The sequence below is a fragment of the Polypterus senegalus genome, chromosome 3 (assembly GCF_016835505.1).
Source record: "Polypterus senegalus isolate Bchr_013 chromosome 3, ASM1683550v1, whole genome shotgun sequence".
Classification (NCBI taxonomy): domain Eukaryota; kingdom Metazoa; phylum Chordata; class Cladistia; order Polypteriformes; family Polypteridae; genus Polypterus; species Polypterus senegalus.
In genome coordinates, this window is record NC_053156.1 from 68,479,570 (window position 1) to 68,499,445 (window position 19,876).

Consider the following 19,876-nt stretch of genomic DNA (forward strand, 5'->3'; position numbering starts at 1 on the left):
GCAATCGAGTCCTCATAGAAAGGTCATATAATACCTGCTGCACTAACAACAATAACAGTACACAATCTGTTTGGCGTGAAGCAGGATGATATTTCATGGAGGGTATGTATGTGTGTGGATAGTCCACTAGTGTTTTTAATATACTACTTGGAAGAAGTGTTGGCCTTTCCTCAAGCAAACTGCAGTTGCTCATTTTCTTTGTAATATCTCGGAAGCTAGTCAAACCAAACTGCCTAAAGAAGGGTTCTGAGTGGCCTCGAAAGCTTGTATATTGTAACGTTTTTAGTTAGTCAATACAAGATATCATTATGCATGACTTCTCAATGTAATGTGTTAGACCATCATCATATGTACAACTGAAGTTGGAGAGATATCTAATTGCTTATTCTATCCTTTTTTTGTTAACTCCACACATCCATGTCAACAACACTTGTTCTCCTGCCCTCCCTTTATTGCCCATGTCTCCAAACATCTTCCACCTTATTTCTTCAGTTACACAATACTCCTGACACCTTCTTCCAATTGTTCAATCCAAACTACACTCTTATCTTTGCATATATTTTTCCGTCTTGCGCTACCACTGATCCTAGATATTTCAAATTATCCACTCTATTCATTAGCTCTCCCTCCTGGCAAACTTTTAAATCCTGATCACCATTAAACCTCAAAAGAATGAATTTGCCTCTGATTAAGAGACTGGTTACAATAAATGCCTGCAGTCACTGAGCCACTGAATTTCACTTTCAACTTGTACCCCACTTTGCAGACTTCATGTGGGTACAGGAAAAAAATACTACTACTACTACTAGAGGAGCAAATATACGTAAATCGACTCCTTTACTTCATGGCTACTTCACAAAAAAAAATCACAATCCACGAATCCGTACACTTCTGTGCACTGGAGCAAAAGACAGTACTGCAATATTCTTTGCTTATTCAATGAGTTAAGCACATACAGTAAAACCCTCGGGGTGGATGATTGATGGAAGAGCGGATGACTCGCCCGTTGAAGTTTCCCACAGATAGAAGTGCTTAGGTGTTCAACGTGCCAATCCAGACTGGGCTCTCGAACATCAGGGTCTTAAGTCCCAGAAGCCCCCTGCCCTTCACAACGCAACTGTGTTGAACCTAAGGAAACGTGCTATGCAGTAAAAATTACATTACAATAAATGCTTAATTCATCTTATCATTTAGAAATGACGTCTAAGGTAACGCTAATCACTGCTGTTCTCAAGGGTTCACCTGACGCCCGCAACCGCTTAGTTTCTTTATGGCAATCAAGCTTTTATTGTCGCATGCTAAATACAGCTCAGGTGCACACGGTGTGCTCGCCATAACTGTAATAGAGGAGTACACTTCATCCGGGCAGGCAGAGGAGTTTGGTTTGAACAGAAGGAAATAAGGAAAGAGTCGAGGCAGTACTAATAAGACTAAATCAGTCTTGATTCTATACTCTTACCGCGTGTGCGAACAGCCGTCGTGGGCAGATCATGTGAGCCCAATTCGATTGCCAAGTCTGCCGGAATGTCCTCACAAGTTTGCGCTACAGTAACAGTCAACTGCGCTGCCTTTGCACTGGGGAGACTGCGTGTGGCGGAGCTCCCCATCGCGTCTTTGCTACTGTCTGGACCTTGCGAGGTCGTGTTCTCCTGACCCTTTGGATTCGCACAAGGACACTTCTCCGACATGAAACAGAGCGCGGCAGGTTCACTCGTGACTGTGCTGTAGAGGCGCTGTAACTGCCGTCCCGACTTCGCGCCGAGTCTCCGCTCTCCACTGGACCATGTCGCTGCAAAATTCTTCAAGTGGCTGAAAAACGAGACCACGACCCTGCCTGTCGGCAGCATCAAAGTACTTAACTTCTAAATCGGGAAGTCTCCTTGTGGCTGGTTGCACATTGCATGCTCGGTACGTTTGTTTAGCTTTCGCTGAAAAATTAAAATGCTACGGCAAGCCGAGGAGATCAAAATTGTTGGCGACGACGCGAAGGCTGCACTGCTCTTTCTAAGAGGAAACATGTTTGTACTTTTTTTTCGCCTCCGGCGGCCGATTTCTTTTCTTATTGTCATTCAAAAATGTGACCTATTTGTTTCAGCAAATATTTTAATTTTCATTTGAAAGGAAATCATCCTAATGATTTGTGCATTTTTATTTCCAATTTTCTACCTCTGGAACTTGTGGAAACGGTATACTAAATCCATAAAGGGCTGTGCCAAATGTGTGTGTCTTTGTGTGCCTGTGTGTTTAAATTTAACGTTATACAAGTAAAAATGACATGGACAGATATTTTACCTACTGCCAGTTTAATTGTAATAAAAGTGGGACGGTTCAAATCCTTAACCATGTTCATGTTCTTTCTCGTATATGCCAGTTTTGTTCCCTTCTTCCAAAGGGGTGTGTTTTATGTCAATTGCCAACAGAACTGGCTTTGTAGGGTTGTGTTTATGCCTTACAATAATCTGTCATGTTCCACAATCAGTGCATCATTCTTGCTATTAATTGATGTAATTTTTGGGGAGCTGTCCTATTTTATTCCCTTTCTCTAAAAATAAAATCCACAATATTTTTGTTTTTGCCAAAACTTACAATTTTAGGGATTACTTTTCTATTTTGTTTTTAATTTACTATTTTCTTTGGATTTTGCTCACTTAACTGTTTCCAAATGTTGACAATAATGAATTCTAAAGGGGCGCTATTACTTCTGCTACTATTACTGTATCATAATCACTTGTCTGCACATTGATAATGCGCATGAGGAGAAAGTGAAAATGGTAGTGAATTCATTGCTACCCTTTAGCATCCGTGTCTACAATGTTCATAAATAATCATTAGCATTCTAATGAAATTAGGAGAGGAAGCTCTTTAGAAAAGGGTGAATTAAACAGAAAATGGCAAAAGAATACAAATATTTATAAACAGCTAAAACAAGAGATCAATTAAAAGTAAGAACAACACCCAGATTGTGAAATTGTTTGGAATAAAACCTTGCAGCCACGGGAGTCCCTGAGTACTGAAGTTGAAAACAAATAGTCTAGAGCTTAATGGAGAGCTCTGTATTTCAACAAGATTATGATTTTCACAAAACATTTATTCTGGGAGTGTGTGTCCCTTACTGGATACAATTTCTTCCTCTGCACCATTAAACTTCCAGTTTCATAATTGGTCAACTTATTTTCTTTAAGAGATTTGAATCCTTTGGGAATCTGTTGCTTTTAGTAGTAGCTTTCCTAGCCTTTATGTGATGTATAGAGCATTGATTGTGTGCTGTCTTCACTTGTGTTTTTGGTATAGTACTAGGGTGTTGTACCATGTTAGCCATTATGAAAGCAGTGAGAAGTCAAGCAAAATGAAACCTTTTATTGGCTATCTAAAAAGATTACAATATGCAAGCTTTCGCGGCAACTCAGGCCCCTTCTTCAGGCAAGATGCTAAAATGTGTCTGCTATTTTGGTGTAAAGTACAATTTAGCCTTTATTCCTAAAATGTAGTGATAGATAGGATATGCTGCAAGTTGCTTCACCTGCCTGTGCTCCAATCTGTAAAACAAAACAAATGGAATCACTTGTATCTCTCATGCATCATGCTTTTCCTAGGAATAATGTGAAAACTTAGTATGTATTATCATTATTAGATGCTTATGATTTTTTTGTTTATGCCATTCACTCAAGTACAATATTTTTTCATCAGCTGTATGTAGTCCCCCTTAATGTCTGCTATGTGGTAACTGATATATTAACATGAAGAGGAAGAAGAATTAGTTTCAAGCATCGCAACACAGTTTCTATGGCTTCCCCATTACAAATTCAACCGCCAGTCTCTAAGACTTGTATTTCTCCATTGGAGTTTGTAGCACTGCAGTCAAAGAGTGGGGGTGGGAGGGGATCAGTTTTCAGCACCACAACCGGGAGCAGGAGGTCAATGTGGTAGAACGGATAACCAAGAGAGAGCTGAGACACATCTATGAGTGCCAGCAGTCCACAGCATAAAAACAACACTTGCTATCCATGTTACTGCTCTGCATGTTCCTTGTGCTTTGCCAGACTTTCTTTTTCCACTTTACCATGTGATCACATCTCTTTTTTCCTGTCCAAGGTGTCAGATAAATAAAGTATGTGTATGCACAATAACGGGCGCAAAATGTGTATACATAATTTTCCTCACAAAAGTCAGCATTTATAAAAGAGAAAATGAGGGAAAGGCTTGCATATATTTACGGCACCTTGGCCCCATCTGTAAAACTGAATACTTGTGCTCTAGCACGCTCTTGGCGACATGGTCTTGCTATTTCTTTCCATTAAAGAAGAGCAACTTTATATTGTGTCAGGTAACATTCATTAAACTGTCTGCAACTCTTTCTGCAAAGTGGCCTCTGACTCTTAGCTAAGGTGCCATCATGCCACAGCAAACACAAGAACCAAAGCTGCATCAGCCTGTGAACAAGTAGGCACACAAAGGTATTTTGTACCTTTTTGTTGAGTACTGTCCTTAAAATAACAGTAATCTAGTGTTGAGAAAAATAGGAAATGTTCGTTTTGCATAAAGCTTTACAAAACTGACACTAAAATTCATTTTGCAGGTGATTTCACATTTGCAAAATTGATTTGGGGTGGAAAGTAAAGAATATTTCTTCACAGAGCCTTGTTCACACTACTGTGTTTACTTGTGTTCTTTTCTACAGTTGCATAAAGCGCAAAACCTGCACCACACCAGTAAAATCAATTCTATTTATATGGGTCATTCATGTCTCTGTGGAAAAAGTGCAGTATGTTTTTAAAAAGGTGACAAGCTGTATATTTTCAATGCAAAGAAACACTGAAACTCACCATCGTGCACATTACTTTGTTTTCTCCACAGTCGCTGCTGTCAAGCTTCCCAACCCCACCCAGCTTTTACCTATCAACTGCCTTATCCTAGTTATGGATGTGTACACCTCCAGTGATTTTATTTTCTTTTTCCCACTAGAGATCTTTAATTAAATAGGAAATGACAGCCAGATATGGAATTAATGCATGAAAAATACTTCCAGACTAAATGCCTTTCATTTTGTGTGAATGGCACAGTTTCACAGGAAGCGAAATTAAATTATTTTGTGAATTTTCAGTTGCAAATTCAGTTTCACACAAAATTGCTTTGCTCCTCGCTACAGTAAATTACGGTCGGCTACATGTATGTGTATGTACAAAATGTTTGTATATGAGTGTGCAAAATAGGTAAAGTCATGTAGGAGAAAATAACTAAGCTTCAATGCCCATGTTTAAAATGACAGTACAGATCTGATGCTTATTAAAAACATGCCCTGCAGCACTGCAAATAATAACACAAAATCTAGGCTTAAAGGTCAATGACCTACCAGTTAATTGCTAAAGTATATATCTTCTGGAACACATCACCAGTGATGTACAGCGATTTGGCCATTGTTAATCAAGACCTCGCTTGAGTTCGAGCAGTACTCACACTTCATTTATATACAAGCTGAGATGCATTCTTCTTGCTTAAACTGCTTTCAGGAAATAAAGTCACAAAAAGCCAAAAATCATATTCCATTTACAGCGTTTGCCGGTCTTCTTGCTGCTATACTAATTAACAATATCATATTTTATTGCAGTTTCTGTGTAAAATAAAATTAACCAAAAATCTTGGTTGACGTTTTTTGCCATTTTAAATATTTTTGTTCCCAATTAAATGAAAAACAAGATTGGCTTCTATATGCAAACATTTAATTGTCTTGATTGTTTTAGTTCAGTTTTCAGAATTATGCCATTTTTATAATATTGTACTATGTTTAATTTTAGCATGTGTGGCCACTAGGGGGCACTCCAACCACTGTGAAAAACAGTCCACAACCAGGTCAGTTCACTAATACAATTGCTTTGCAGAGCTCCATCTTTGTTAATGGAAAGAACAAATCCACTCATCTGGTTTGTTTTCTAAAATTATGGTGAAAAACTCCAGCTACAAGTCAAACTCCTGTGCACAATAACATTTCTAATGCTTCCAGAGATTATGATATTTCTAAACTTCCCTGATTAATTAATGTCACTTACTTGATTCAGACACCAGTAAGGATTTAAGTAAGGACTGGTCATGATATGTTTGAAATAACAGGCTTTGAAACGAATAGCAATGCTCTTCTTGAGAACTGTGGATCATTATTTGTAACTAGACATTAAGCCCGTTACAATAATGGGCGCTAAAACAGTATTGCTTAAACATTATTAGGAACAGTCTATATTAAATGGCAAGGGACTTTGACCTCATTCTGTTTGTTGTCTTAATTTTTTTCTTAAAAATATTTTTGCAAGAAGCCTAAAGTAAAATAATATTACATTGCACGTGTTCAGTCTCTTCCTGTGCATTCCCTGTGTGTGCAGAGAGAGAGAGACACACAGGTGCATGCGCACGAGAGACAGACAGACATGCAGGCCCGCCCAAGAGATGCACACGCACACACACACGCAGGCAAGCAGGCCAGCCGGCCCGCGTGAGAGACAGATACGCACACAGACACAACACGCACACGCACGCAAGCAGGCAGGCCTGCGCGAGAGACAGACACGCACGCATGCACGCACGAGAGACACTCACACACATGAATGATGGGAAGTTCGGATCATTTTACCGACTTGGACCTTTGAGTCTCGTTCAGCAAAATGAACAAATCATTTTTCGAGTCATTTCGTTCAATTCTCTTTCCGGCTCAGACTGCATAGGTTAAGCTAATGGGGCTGTCACGTGATGAACGAACGACTCGAACCTGAAGACTCGAGAGATGAACTAATCAAACTAATCAAACTAATCAATTCTGTTTCCGGCTCAGACTGAGTTGGTTAAGCTTATGGGGCTGTCACGTGATGAACGAACGACTCGAAAAACCCGAAGACTCGAAACAGGTGAATCAATTCCAATACAGAAACTATAGGAAGTTGCGCAAATGCACAGGCGCGACTGAACGAATCACTCCCACGAGACGACTCGTACTTCCCGAGTCACATTAAAGATTTGTTCAAAATGAACAAATCGTTCAAAAACGTCCCATCACTAACACACACACACACACACAGGCAAGCCCGCATGGGGGACAGACACGCACGCACACACACGCACGCCCACGACAGAGACAGACACGCACACACACACGCGCAGGCCCGTGACAGAGACAGACACACACACACACACACAGGCGCATGCGTGCATTGTTGCAATGTTATTTTTCTTGGTTGTTTATTAAATTACGGATTTTTGAAATGTTCATTTTTTTCCCTGTGCTTAAAACTCATTAAAAAAGGTGTTTTTAGCGAGCAGGTCGTAAGGCTGTAGCGCAAACTCTTGCAGTGTTAGTTTTCTCTGTTGTTCAAGGTTTTCTTAGTGTTATTCAATGTTTTTACATTTAGTTTATTATTACGCTGTGCATTCAATAGTATAATTAACTATATTTGTGCTTAAAATCTTAAAAAATATATATTTACATACAGTTCATACGGTCTGGAACGGATTAATTGTATTTACATACAATCCTATGGGGGAAATTACTTCGATTCCACTGTATTACTGTCCGACAAAATTACAGGCATTTTACAGAAATACAAACCAGTATTACTGAGAGGGAAAATTAAAGGCACACAATACAGTGACACATATTACAGCCACATACAAGGTCCCTTGCCATTTAATATAGACTGTTCCTACTAATGTTTATGCACTACTGTTCTAGCGCCCGTTATTGTAACGGGCTTAATGTCTAGTAATTAATATTGCCTTAGTGTAAAACTTTATAACAATCTGTAATACACAATATCTGAAGAAGATATTTAGGAAAATGTTTTTATTTTTTTACCTCAGGAAATCTTTCAATAAAATTTCATTATAGACAACATTTTTTGTAAACACTCTTGTTCAGGACCATCTACAACGTTGACAACAACAACTGTAAAACTTCTAACTCTTGATAATGCGACATATAACTGACTGTGGCTGAATACTGGTGTTGGCAAGTAAATGGCAACTTTTTCTAAGGTTTGGCCTTGAGCTTTATTAATTGTTATGGCAAAGGCTAATGTAACTGGAAATTGTCGTCTTCTTATGGTAAAGGGTAAATTAGTAGAGGATAGAGTCAAATCAATACGGGGAATATTCTGACGCTCATTTTCTTTTTTACAATCGATCTATTTGCTCGTAATTTTCTTTGTCTTTCAGCCTTTCTTTTGTTGATGTTTACTTGCTGAGCTAACCATTTTTCCAGAAGATGTTGCTTATATACGATTTGAGTGTCTGTGTCTTTTGTCCTACTTGACGTGTCCTTTTTTTTTTGGGTGGCATGTTGTTAGTAGATAGTTAGTTAGTAAACATGCACGGGGCAGTATGCGTGGCGTCTCCCCAGCAATGGATTTTATGTGCACGGTCGCGACAACCCAATCAGCACTCTCCCCAGCAATGCTGTCCTTTATTTGCGTATCATGCGTGGCTGCGGCTACGTCATTCACTGTGTGCTCAGCTTCCAGTGTGTGTGTGCGTCCACGATGCCGGTCGTGCGTGTCGCATCGAGCCTCGTGCATGCGCACTTCACCAAAAGACACACACACAGACACCTGGACGCACACAGGGGTTTTATTAAAGAGGATGATAAGCTCATTTGGGAATCCCTATCTAGTACAGATGTTCTTTTCCTTGGCTATTGTGGTGGCACGTGACATGTCATTAACATCAACTATTCTGACACACCTAAAAAAGCAGTCCACAGTTATCAAGTAGTTCTCCTTGTTCACTTTAGTAATGGTCCCTGTTTTGTTCCCTGTTTAGGCTCAGACACTTGGCATTCTCTGCCCATACTGATGATATCCTAGATTTGTAGGCTACTTCCAGGTCACCAGATGTTTGATTGTCACATAGCACTTCACAATCCACCGGTGACATCCAATATTTGCTGTAATATCAGCTCTCGTGTTCAATGATGCTACTATCTTGTCATTATATTACGCTAGCACGTGTGGAGCTGCGAGATGGTGGGTGGTTGAACATCAGGGATTTACCTTGAGAAACACATTTGTTCAATACACTAGAAAAAATATTTGCTCATCTTGCAGTGACTGTTGCTTATCAATGTGGAGCTTGCTGGGTGTGATGGGCCATGCTTCCTCATAACCATCCAGCTCACTAGTCACCTCTGCTTCTTCTAGCGTTATGGTGGTCTGAAGACACCTCAGTAGGACACCTGTAACAACAAGCTGTTTCTGTGGCACATATTCAGTAGTAGAATTATAAAACATCATAGGCAAAAACAATCTCTAACATCTGACTAGGTATCTGCTACTAATTAGAGGTAAAGGAATAAGTGGTTTGTGGTCACTTTGTTGTGTGAATGAACCACATAGGTATCTATAAAACTTCTCACATGCCTAGACAGCTGTGAGACACACAGTCTGTGTATTTGTGGGCCCTCTAGAACCAAAGATTATTGGTTTTAGTTTTCCATCGTGCTTCTGCAATAGGATCCCACCTATTCCATAACTACTGGTATCTGTGCTTACAATGATAGGTTTCATCAAACCATTAAATGCTAGTGAGGGTGCCTCAGTGATCAGGGTTTTATATTTTTAAGCCCTTCTCCTGCACTGCATTCCAATATCACATCACAAAAACCTGGAAGAGGTATCAGAGAGGTTTAATAACCTCAAGCAGGTAATGAATCAAGTCCAGCATTTTCCTCAGGTGTGTCACATTGATAAGTGGCTTCAGTCAGTTGACAGCCTGCACCATGGTTTTATCTCACAAATTCTATGTCCATCAATACAATGTCCCAAGTGATTCAGTTGTTGCTGAAGTAGGAGAGCTTCAGTTGAGTTTCAGTCCTGCTTTCCCCAGAGTGTACAGAATTCTCTAGAGTCTGTCCATGTATACATTTACACCATCCTTGTCCTTTAGAAACTCAAATGGAAAATTTCAGTAGCACTAGTGATCCTGAATGGAGGCCTTTTTGAGAATGTATCATTCAAAGTTGCTAGTTTGAGTTTCTCTGTATCTAATGGAATCTGCCAAAACCCACTAGCTCCAACTAACAGAAAAAAATACCCTGGCGCCAGTCAGCTTGGGCAAAATGTCATCTGTGGTGGGCAGCAAACATTTCTCTCATTTGAATGCCTTATTCAGCTGCTTAAGGTCAACACGCATTGTTAGTTGGTCTTTGTTTTTTGATCACTGGCGCCACTAAAGCAGACCCCATCAGTAGGCTCCTTGATTTTATTAATCACACCACTGGCTACAATGTGGTCAGGCTCCTGTTTTACTTTTGGGATCATGGACACTGACACTGACATATAGTTAGTCTGTATGGTACTGCATCTATGAAGGTTATCTTGACTGATTTTATTTTAATAGGCCTATCCCTACAGGACAAAAACTTTCAGTCTGGACTTTTGATTTCATTGTTGTGCTTGATAAGACCCGCTGCAGCAGCATTATGAAAACCTAGAATGTGACTACTTTGATCACATATCACATTTATTATGAACCTAAACTGCTGCATTTTTCACTCTGTAGTAGTGGTGAAGTGGTCCATGCAATTAAATGCACCTTCTGGACTCTCTAATGGAGAATCCACTGCATCCACTGAACAGGATCATCTCCAGACAGAGGACCAGCTTCAGCAACAGACTGCTGTCACTGTCCTGCTCCACTGACAGACTGAGGAGATCGTTCCTCCCCCACACTATGCGACTCTTCAATTCCACCCGGGGGGGTAAACCTTAACATTATACAAAGTTATTGTCTGTTTTACCTGAATTTTTATCACTCTTTAATTTAATATTGTTTTTTATCAGTATGCTGCTGCTAGAGTATGTGAATTTCCCCTGGAATCTTATCTATCTATCTATCTATCTATCTATCTATTTAATGTTGTTATGGCTTTTCTCAGTTTTGGATTGTTTTTTATCAAGGAAACAGCCTATACTGATATGACACCAGGTTTCATTTTACGTCTACCTCTAAACCTTGCATTGTTAGTTCCACTGCCCATGAGCTATCATACTACTTTGTGATTTCCCCTGTGTAATTAATATGGCTCATTTAGAATGCAGGAGCGGCCCAGTAATGCAAAATTTCCAATTTTTTACCAGATGTAAAAAATTACCAGTCCACTTCTGTGCTGCCACACCTGAAACATTTTCCTGTTCCCTTGCTATTCTTGCTTTACATTGACTCTTTTTCTGTTGTTTACTATTGTGATAAAGTTTCTTGACACAGGTGCACTGGTTGGGGTGCCAAGCTAGCTGTTCCCCTTTCAACTGGTATTTTTGAAAAAATAAAAAAGTCTAAAACAAAATGTAAGTGAATGACGAGCCTGTAACAGAAGTTAGAACTGTAAATGCTGAGAGTTCAGTCTGTTTCTCTCTCTCCGGTTTTCCAAAGTCAAAAGATGACCTTCCAAATTTATAATCCCTGGCCCAAGGTGGGCGGGACTGACGCAGCCCATTAGGGATGGGGCTATGCCTCCACTGCTGGAGACCACACTGAGCTATTGAGAAACCTTTATAGATCATGCCCCCTCTTGTCCCAAGGTGGTATTTGAGGACTTAACACAGCTAGCCAGATGATCCCAAAGTGCACATGTGTGACACTGCTTTAGCTGCTGTGTGAGAATTGTCCTTTGGAAGCTATTTCATTTAGCTGTGAATCAACATTAGTCCCCTGTTCACCACTGTGCCCTTTAATATCCTTTGTTTGCCTCACAAGCTCTACTGCTTTAAAAGTTAATGTGAAGTCAGGCATTAGTTGTGTGGTCTCCAGCAGTTCTTCGTCCATTATTCTAATGACCGAGTTATCAGATATATTTTCACTTGTGGTACCAGCAAACACGTTTCAGCTTCTGTAGGCTCTCTAGGCTTATAAACCCAATGGTTGAACAATGTTCTTTCATGAATAATGTTGACTTTAGTGGAGTTGACCCTAAACTTGTCGTTGGTGTAAAAGAGGTAGTTTATGTGAAGAAAGAACACGTCACTAAACGAAGGAGGGGGATTAGGACACATTGTCATCTCGGGGCTCTCCAGGTGTTTCACCACAAATGAGTTTCATCCATTATGTGATTGATCAATTACAAACTTGATCTTGAACTTGATAGATCATTAACACCTTAAATACTCAAGAATAAGCCATTTCCACCGAAAACTGAGGGAGCCATTTAGATAAGCGGAAAAACATTTTAAAAAAAAGTTTAATTGAGGTGTCCAGAATAACTGGATGTCCAAGTATATTTGTATAGATATTCTTTCAGAATACATCTTATCCCCCTCTTCCACAAAAGTAAAGGTTTTGAAAATGTATTCTGATTCTTTTGCCAGCAAGTAGAGCAGTATACAGAGCCATACCCTTCCGTATTCTTTATTCGGATTCATGGCTATCCCCTAGCACTTAAACCATTGCCACCATTCCAGCCACAGCTCCAAGCAATAAGCACAATTTTGCCATCTTCTTCAAACTTCTGACACCATGTTGTGTTATACATATGATGATAATATGGAGACATCTATAAAAGTAACTAACTTTAATAAGATAAGTAACTAAGATAACAGTGAAACTTAATAGGACGTCCTGCTCTCAAAGATTACTCTGTCATGTGCATTCTCGTGCTATGCAACAGACAAGAAATATGAGATTCCAAGCAACTAATTTGTGAAGTATATGAAGGCCCTTTAAAGGGTTAGTTACAAGTGGGACAATTCAGAGAAATTATCTGATTTGTGATGTAACGTTGCTCTTTCTCTTCGATCAATAATACAAAATAGAAAATCTTAAAAATCAGAAATTATATGTTTGTGATCAATATTTTGATTAATGCATTTAGTTTGTTTATTATTTTCATGAAAAAAGAGCTTATAGTTATTTGCTTTCTATATAGGCCAGTTTGCCTTTTCCCCACTCATGATGTCATATATAGGCATACATTACATATGTGTGTGCCACACTCTCAATAACAGTATCATCACAACACACTGTGTAATTGTTGTTTTTGACTAATATCCAAGACTTCAAGACAAGTTAATACATTTCGTGGTAGAAGTTTTAGCAGTTTGATATTTTTTAAGTCAAAGTTGTTGCTTCACAATCAAGGTATGTGTTAATTTGCCGCAGGAAATTTCACTCTAAAGTGAAATACTGTATATTTCAGAAATGTAAAAATATAACTACACTTTTCTTGTGTGTTATAGTGGAATTTATTGGTATTGAGGTCCCATTGTGAAAAAATTTGTAAAACCAAATATGTCCACTTTGAATTAGCAAAGGCTTTTATTTAAGAAAATGTGACTTCCGCATTTCTCAGGTATGATTGTGACCACAAACGTAAACTGGAAAAAAGATGTGTTATAGATTCTTGGTCTATTTTGACATGGTAAGGATATGTTTCTTAGTCACTTGTCTACTTGTTGGTACAGTTATGATAACACCCTTTAAAGCCATATTCTGCTTATTATTCTATTTTACTTCTGCTTCTCTTTCTTTAGCAGTTATGTTCTGCCATGGCTTGTGACAACGGATAGCTTACACTACATTGTATTTTTCATAAAAGCCTCTGATTTTTGTATGTGCCAAGCCACCTACACATCTCACTTTCTGTGGTGTGTTGTGTGCATTCTCAATATAAAAAATACTCAGAAAATGAAAAAGATAGAGCAGTTTGAAGCCCAAACCACTTACGGAATTTTTTAATGACAGATGAGTCTGTCTTGCCAAGTATATGGTAATAGAAGGACAGAGGAAACCATGTTTGAAGGAGTAAGCTCACTGACACTCACTGATACAAATCAATTTCTAAACATACAGAAAAGACATGCAAACTCCATGCAGACTATGTCACTGTCAGGCAGGAATGATCTGTCTGCCCTACCACTTTGCCACTGTTGAAACACCTGTATTAAATTTACTAAACTTCCATCCATCCATCCATTATCCAACCTGCTATATCCTAACACAGGGTCACAGGGGTCTGCTGGAGCCAATCCCAGCCAACACAGAGCACAAGGCAGGAACAAATCCCCCACCACGGTTTACTAAACTTCAACCTGTATAAATTGCCAAATTGGTATTGACCCTAGAATGTGTGTGTGTGTTTTCTCTCTGTGATGGACCAATGCCCTTTACAGGGATCGTTCCTGCCTTGTGACTGATGCTTGCTGGGATAGGCTCTAGCTGCCCTATGACCCTGGCTTGGGTAAGTGGGTTAGGAAGATGAATGAATGGATAAATGTAATGTCACCAAAAGGCAAGCATGCATTTGCCAATCCAGTGTCTGTTGGCAACATCTTTGCAAAATAACAAAATAAGCTTCAGTATAGTGAAAGAATGTGAGCAATTGTACGTGTGACTTCCTTCAGATATTAGTGTCTAGTTGTTTACAGAACAGAGACAGCCTTTAACATCTAGGCATCAACATTCAGTGTTAGTAATGGCGCTTGACAATGACTTTTCAAGGTGAATCCACACGCCTGGCCCAGAAAGCTGCCGCAAAGGAAGATGAATGGTGAAGTGAAGCACAAAGCAAATCTGCATTTAAAAAGTCTGAATCTCATAACAATGGTTTGCGCTTTTTCTTCTTAAAGCAATATGGATACGCTATTTTGCAATATGTGTTTAATCTCAAAGATGCGGATCAATGCTCAATAATATTTTTGGATTGAGAAATGGATGTTCTCAGGAGGTTTTAAGGCTTTTTTCACAATGGGTTCCCAGTTCCCATAAGCTCCATTATAAAACGCAAGAGTTGGCTAGTTATTTTACAGAAATACCAAGCAATACACATACATAAAATATTAATGTACGTGTATAGAATTTTTAATAAAATATACTGTAACAGATTTAATATTTGAATGTACTGCTACTTAATTGCCGTAGATGTTCTTGAGTATATGGTTAACTCAGCCATTGAGGATTTTGAAGACTAATGAATTCAGTAAAAAGATGATTCCCACACAATTTTAAACAGAGACAGCTAAAGAGATTTTAATTTCACCAGCTTGTCAGCTCAATGATGTTCTTGGTTGCTCTACTCTACACAATATCCTGTAATGCTATAGCAGAACTGTACAAAGCACTCCAAATATTGTCTCACAATTGTAATAGTGAGTTAATACAATTTGGCTTGTTGTCAATAGCATTAGTCTAATGTGTTTTTAAATTGTATCTGCCTGGGAATGAGTATTTGGCACCTGTACGTCAGATTCACCCATCTTGGTGATACCTGTGTACATTATATTAACTACAGTTTACTAATAATATAAATTGTTATTTGGCTTTGTTGAACTTCAGCAGCCATCTCCATCTATGGTGTGCGCAATTCCTTTCATTGCATTATTAGTCTTAAGCATGTCCACCACAGATTCCTTAAGGAGGCTAAGATGTAAGAAAAGGCGCTATATGGGCGCCTGAACCAACACAAATAGACATGGGAGGCACATTGATTAAACAAATCAATATTTTATTTCTGTTTCTTCTCCTGTGGGCAACGCCCATTCCCACAGGCACAACACATTCCCACAAACACAGCACCAAACACAATTCTTTTTCTCTCTAAATCCTCCACTCCTCCCTGGCAGCTTTGACTCCCTCCTCTTGACTCTGGCTCCTGGAGTGGTGGCTGCTGGCTTCCTTTATACTCCACCCGGAAGTGCTCCAGGTGTTTGATGATGGATTTCCGGCTGCACTTCCGGGTGTGGCAGAAGAACCGCCCACACGGGCTCAGGAAGCCCTGCAGCTCCCCCTGGCGGTGGCCATGTAGCCCAACAGAGATAGGCTCTGGTATTACACGATTGTGGCCCAGATGCAACCCAGGGGGGCTGCCACCAAGTGGCGTTTCAAGCCTTCGGTGCCTTCTGTGATCCTGGGAAATGTGAACTCACTACCAAATAAGATCGACGAACTGGCCATGCTGATGAAAAATGTCAGGACCTACAGAGAATGCAGTTTGTTGTGTTTTTGTGAAACGTGGCTAACATCTGACATCCCAGATGCTAACGTGGAGCTACCCACATTTAGCACAGTTAGAGCGGACAGAGATGCAAATACCTGTGGAAAGCAGAAAGGAGAAGGACTCGCTCTCTATGTAAATACTGTAAACGTCAAAATCTCCACTTGCTTCAGGGACATCGAACTGTTGGCCCTACGTCTGCGTCCCTATTACTTGCCCAGAGAGTTTGGACACAATAATTTGATAGCGGGTGACATCATCCATTCCACTGTTGCTAAATTACAAACACAGCACCCTGAGGCACTTGTGCTAATCACTGGAGACTTTAACCATGTGACGCTAGACAAAACATTACCTGCCTTCTCCCAGTATGTGGATTGTAACACCCGGGGAAATAGGACTATTGACCTACTGTATGCAAACGTTAAAGATGCATACAGCGCCACCCCGCTGCCTGCGCTTGGGAAAGCAGATAATAACCTGGTTCTGCTTCAGCCTCACTACAAACGAAGAGTGAGGGAGCTACCTACAAACACACGCTCATTCAGGAAGTGGTCCCCTGAGGTAGAGCAGGCTCTGAGAGACTGCTTTGGAACTACGGACTGGGATATCCTGCAGGGATCATATAGTGAGAACGTTGAGGAGGTTGTTGACTGCACTACTGATTACATCAACTTCTGTATGGACATTGTAGTTCCAGTAAGAACAGTATGCTGCTATGCTAACAACAAGCCATGGATTACAAGTGACATCAAGGGCCTTTTGAACCAGAAGAAAAGGGCTTTTAAAGGCGGGGATCAGCATGAGCTCACGCGTTTGCAGAAGGAACTCCGAGTCCAGCTCAGGGCGGTGCAGGAGCAGTACAGGAGCAGTACAGGAGAAAGCTGGAGCAGAAGTTGAAGAATAACAGCATCTATCTATCTATCTACCAAGTGTTCCGGGGGACGTAATGTGTATCTCATGGCTGCTCCCCCGGATTCAGTGTCAAAGGGGCATTTAATCCAGGCATGGGTCCCGACCAACCGCCACAACAGTTTTAACTGTCTCCTTAATTAACTTCTTTCCCTATTTGGGAACACTTGTATGCGATGGCACTATGCACTATAAAACAAATCAGTTGCATGTGTTATCTTGTACTTTTTTGGTCATTAGCCAGTACTACAATCGTTTACAAAATAAAGAAAATTAAAATTTCTAACCAAGGTTACTTCTGGACTTCAGTTTAATGCCACAAGATTATCTAGAACAATAACTTGATGTTTTATACAGTTTAGTTTTTTTGGTTTTTAATATTTGTCAGGATTTATCAGGTAGATTATGAGTATTCTTGTTAGTAGTTAGGGTCTGTTCAGGGCACTGTCAGCATTTTCTCCCCATTTTATTCTTGATGCTACAATATTACGTACATCACCAATGCAAAACTGACTGAGTTGTACAAATGTGCTTTGATTTATGCTGACTCTTCATCCAGAGATAGTTGGTGCCTGTCTTATTCCTAACTCTGAATTGGATTATGTGGATTCAATTATGGATGAATGTTCAGTATTAAAAACCTAGCTTTTTAGTGTTCTCTTGTAGTTGTACTTGATTTATACACTTTCTTTTGACATTTTCTCTTTGAAATGTTTGGGTATACTTCCCAAACCCACCTAGTCAATGCTGAATTTATTTTTCAATTTGTATATGCTCCACTACCTTTTTTAACTGCTTTTATGTTTTGCTATATTTTGTATTGCCTGTATAGATTAAATACTTTAGAAAAGATAAGAAGAGACTGGAGCAAGGTGATCAGTGTCATCACTCAGGCACTTATTCTTATGCTTTTTCCAATTTATTAATAATACATTCTACTTATACTCAAACAGCTTTACAAAATGGGAACAGAAGTACAGAAAAACACTTCAAGACAAGTGAAGTGGCTTCATCGTCATGTTATCCATACACGGTATTATAGCCTATAGTGGCACCTTAACAACTAACACTAGGCATTAACTTATATTAAACCTCAAATAAAAGATAGATTAATAAAGCACAAGAAAAAATAGGCAGGAATATAATATAATTCACATGTTTAGAAGAAAATTATGGAAAAATATAGATATATAGAATATAGATAAATATATATATATATATAGATAATTTTGATGCTGCAATAAGCTTGTGAAATGTTTAGGGATAGAAAACAGCAAAGAGGTAGTGAAAGAAATTCTAAAAGACTTGGCCAGATTTAAAAACCGGAGGAACATGCAACAATGTTGATAAAGGCAAAGAGAATCACCCTGCAAAGCAAACAATAATTAGAAATACAAGACTGGCAACACAATTCCAAAGAATGCTAAGGTTTTAGGGTTTACACTGCAAATCTTCTGGGTCATGCACAGAAGCAATTAAAAAGGCAAATATAATTTTAAATGATATCCTGCAAAGTGATAATATTATATATAACCGGAGGTGTTGTAAACAAGCTCATTCATTTACCAGTCAGATCACATTTTGAGTACTGTGTGCAGTTCATGTCACCTACTACAGTCGATAAAAAAGGCACAGCAGGTCTTAAAGATGTACAGGGAAGAAAAATAAAGCACATAAAAGGCATGTTCTAGTCCAACAGGATAATGAAAGCTAAAGCCTTTAGTATTAAGAAGAGAAGGCTGAATGGGGAAAATTCTCAAAGGTATAGATAGGTAAGGCATATCCAGCAGAGTTCTTCCTGTTTAATATGATAATATTTGATTGAATTTAAAGCAGCTGCCTTTTGTATTAGGAGAAGACTAGAAAGCTGTACATGGATTCTATAACAAGGTGAAATGATAAGACAAAGCCCCTGATTGCTAACCCTAACTGTAAACCAAACAAAACAAGAGTTCTAAACAAAAAGATCCTCCTGATTCATTTAACATTATTTGTATCTTGTGATTCTTCCGTAATTTTTACCTAATGCAAGTGGTAATCTTATATACCATGGCTGCAAAAATGTAACAACCAGATAGCGCCCATAAAAAAACAAATATAGAAAAATGGCAATGCATAGATGTCATCAAGATAATGATAAAATGATTAAAACAAAAAGTACAGTTAATTTTGTGTAAGAGTGTTAATAAAACTAAAATGGTCTTAATGAATTACTAACACTATTAAATAGTAATCTGCATACTTGTCTTACAGGTAGGTATTAAGGACAGTTCAAGGGGAATTGAAATGAATTTTCTTACAAAGAGTCGCGGGAATCTGGAGCAAACTACAGCATTACACAGCTGAAATGAAGACATTGATGGCAATTAAAAACAAGTTTCAGTATTAAATACCAGCTCCTTCTGGTTTCCAATATATTGTTTTTAAAGATTTTCATTGGCCTTTAAACAAATAATTAAAACGAAGATCAGGCTGGCATGACCATCGACACAGTACACTTTCTTACAGGTCATATAAAATGTTATTCTAGGATTGAGTTTCTTGCAGAGGAGTCAGGCTGCATTCTCACAATATGTCAAAATTGTAGAACCACAGCTAGCAATAGGTAGGCTAGTGAAGGCTGCCATAATATGTTGTGGCTCATTTAGGGAGAGTGCTACCAGATATCTTTCGACATATTGTCAGGCCTAAGTGCTTTACACAGACTTCCTATGGATTTAGGTAAATGTTAACATGAGATATCAAGGTGGAGGTATTAGGCCCTGGAAGTATAAATGTATTGTTTCACAGCCAGGCTGTATCTCCATTGGTGGATGCATTGCTTTTAGAGATGAAGAACAGTGTGTTGCTATTCTTGCTCATCACTTATCAAAATATTAAATATTAAAGTCTTGTTTTTCATTTGAAGTGGATTAAAAGGGAAATGTAATTTTATCCAGCTGCCTTTTTATGTAGACACTAGGGTAATAGCTATGGAGCTTCTGAAATTACACCTTTTTGTCAAAATAG

At 39.0% G+C, this 19,876-nt stretch overlaps 2 protein-coding genes across 6 annotated transcripts in view; one reads left to right on the top strand and one right to left on the bottom strand.

Annotated features, from left to right (window-relative positions):
* The window catches only part of LOC120525295 (A-kinase anchor protein 7), a 275,212-nt gene extending 273,270 nt beyond the window's left edge, over window positions 1-1,942 (bottom strand). For all 4 annotated transcript variants that reach the window (XM_039747463.1, XM_039747462.1, XM_039747464.1 and 1 more), the window contains exon 1: window positions 1,460-1,942. In XM_039747463.1, coding sequence (XP_039603397.1) covers window positions 1,460-1,847 — 388 coding nt within the window. In that variant the 5' untranslated portion in view covers window positions 1,848-1,942. The remainder of the gene's footprint in view (window positions 1-1,459) is intronic.
* epb41l2 (erythrocyte membrane protein band 4.1 like 2) overlaps window positions 1-19,876 on the top strand; it is a 336,181-nt gene that overhangs the window by 6,428 nt on the left and 309,877 nt on the right. The window contains exon 2 of one of the 2 annotated variants that reach the window (XM_039747453.1): window positions 5,793-5,847. The exons of the other annotated variant lie outside the window; for it this stretch is intronic. The gene's annotated coding sequence lies outside the window, so the exon portion shown is untranslated. The remainder of the gene's footprint in view (window positions 1-5,792; window positions 5,848-19,876) is intronic. 2 annotated transcript variants of the gene reach the window in all.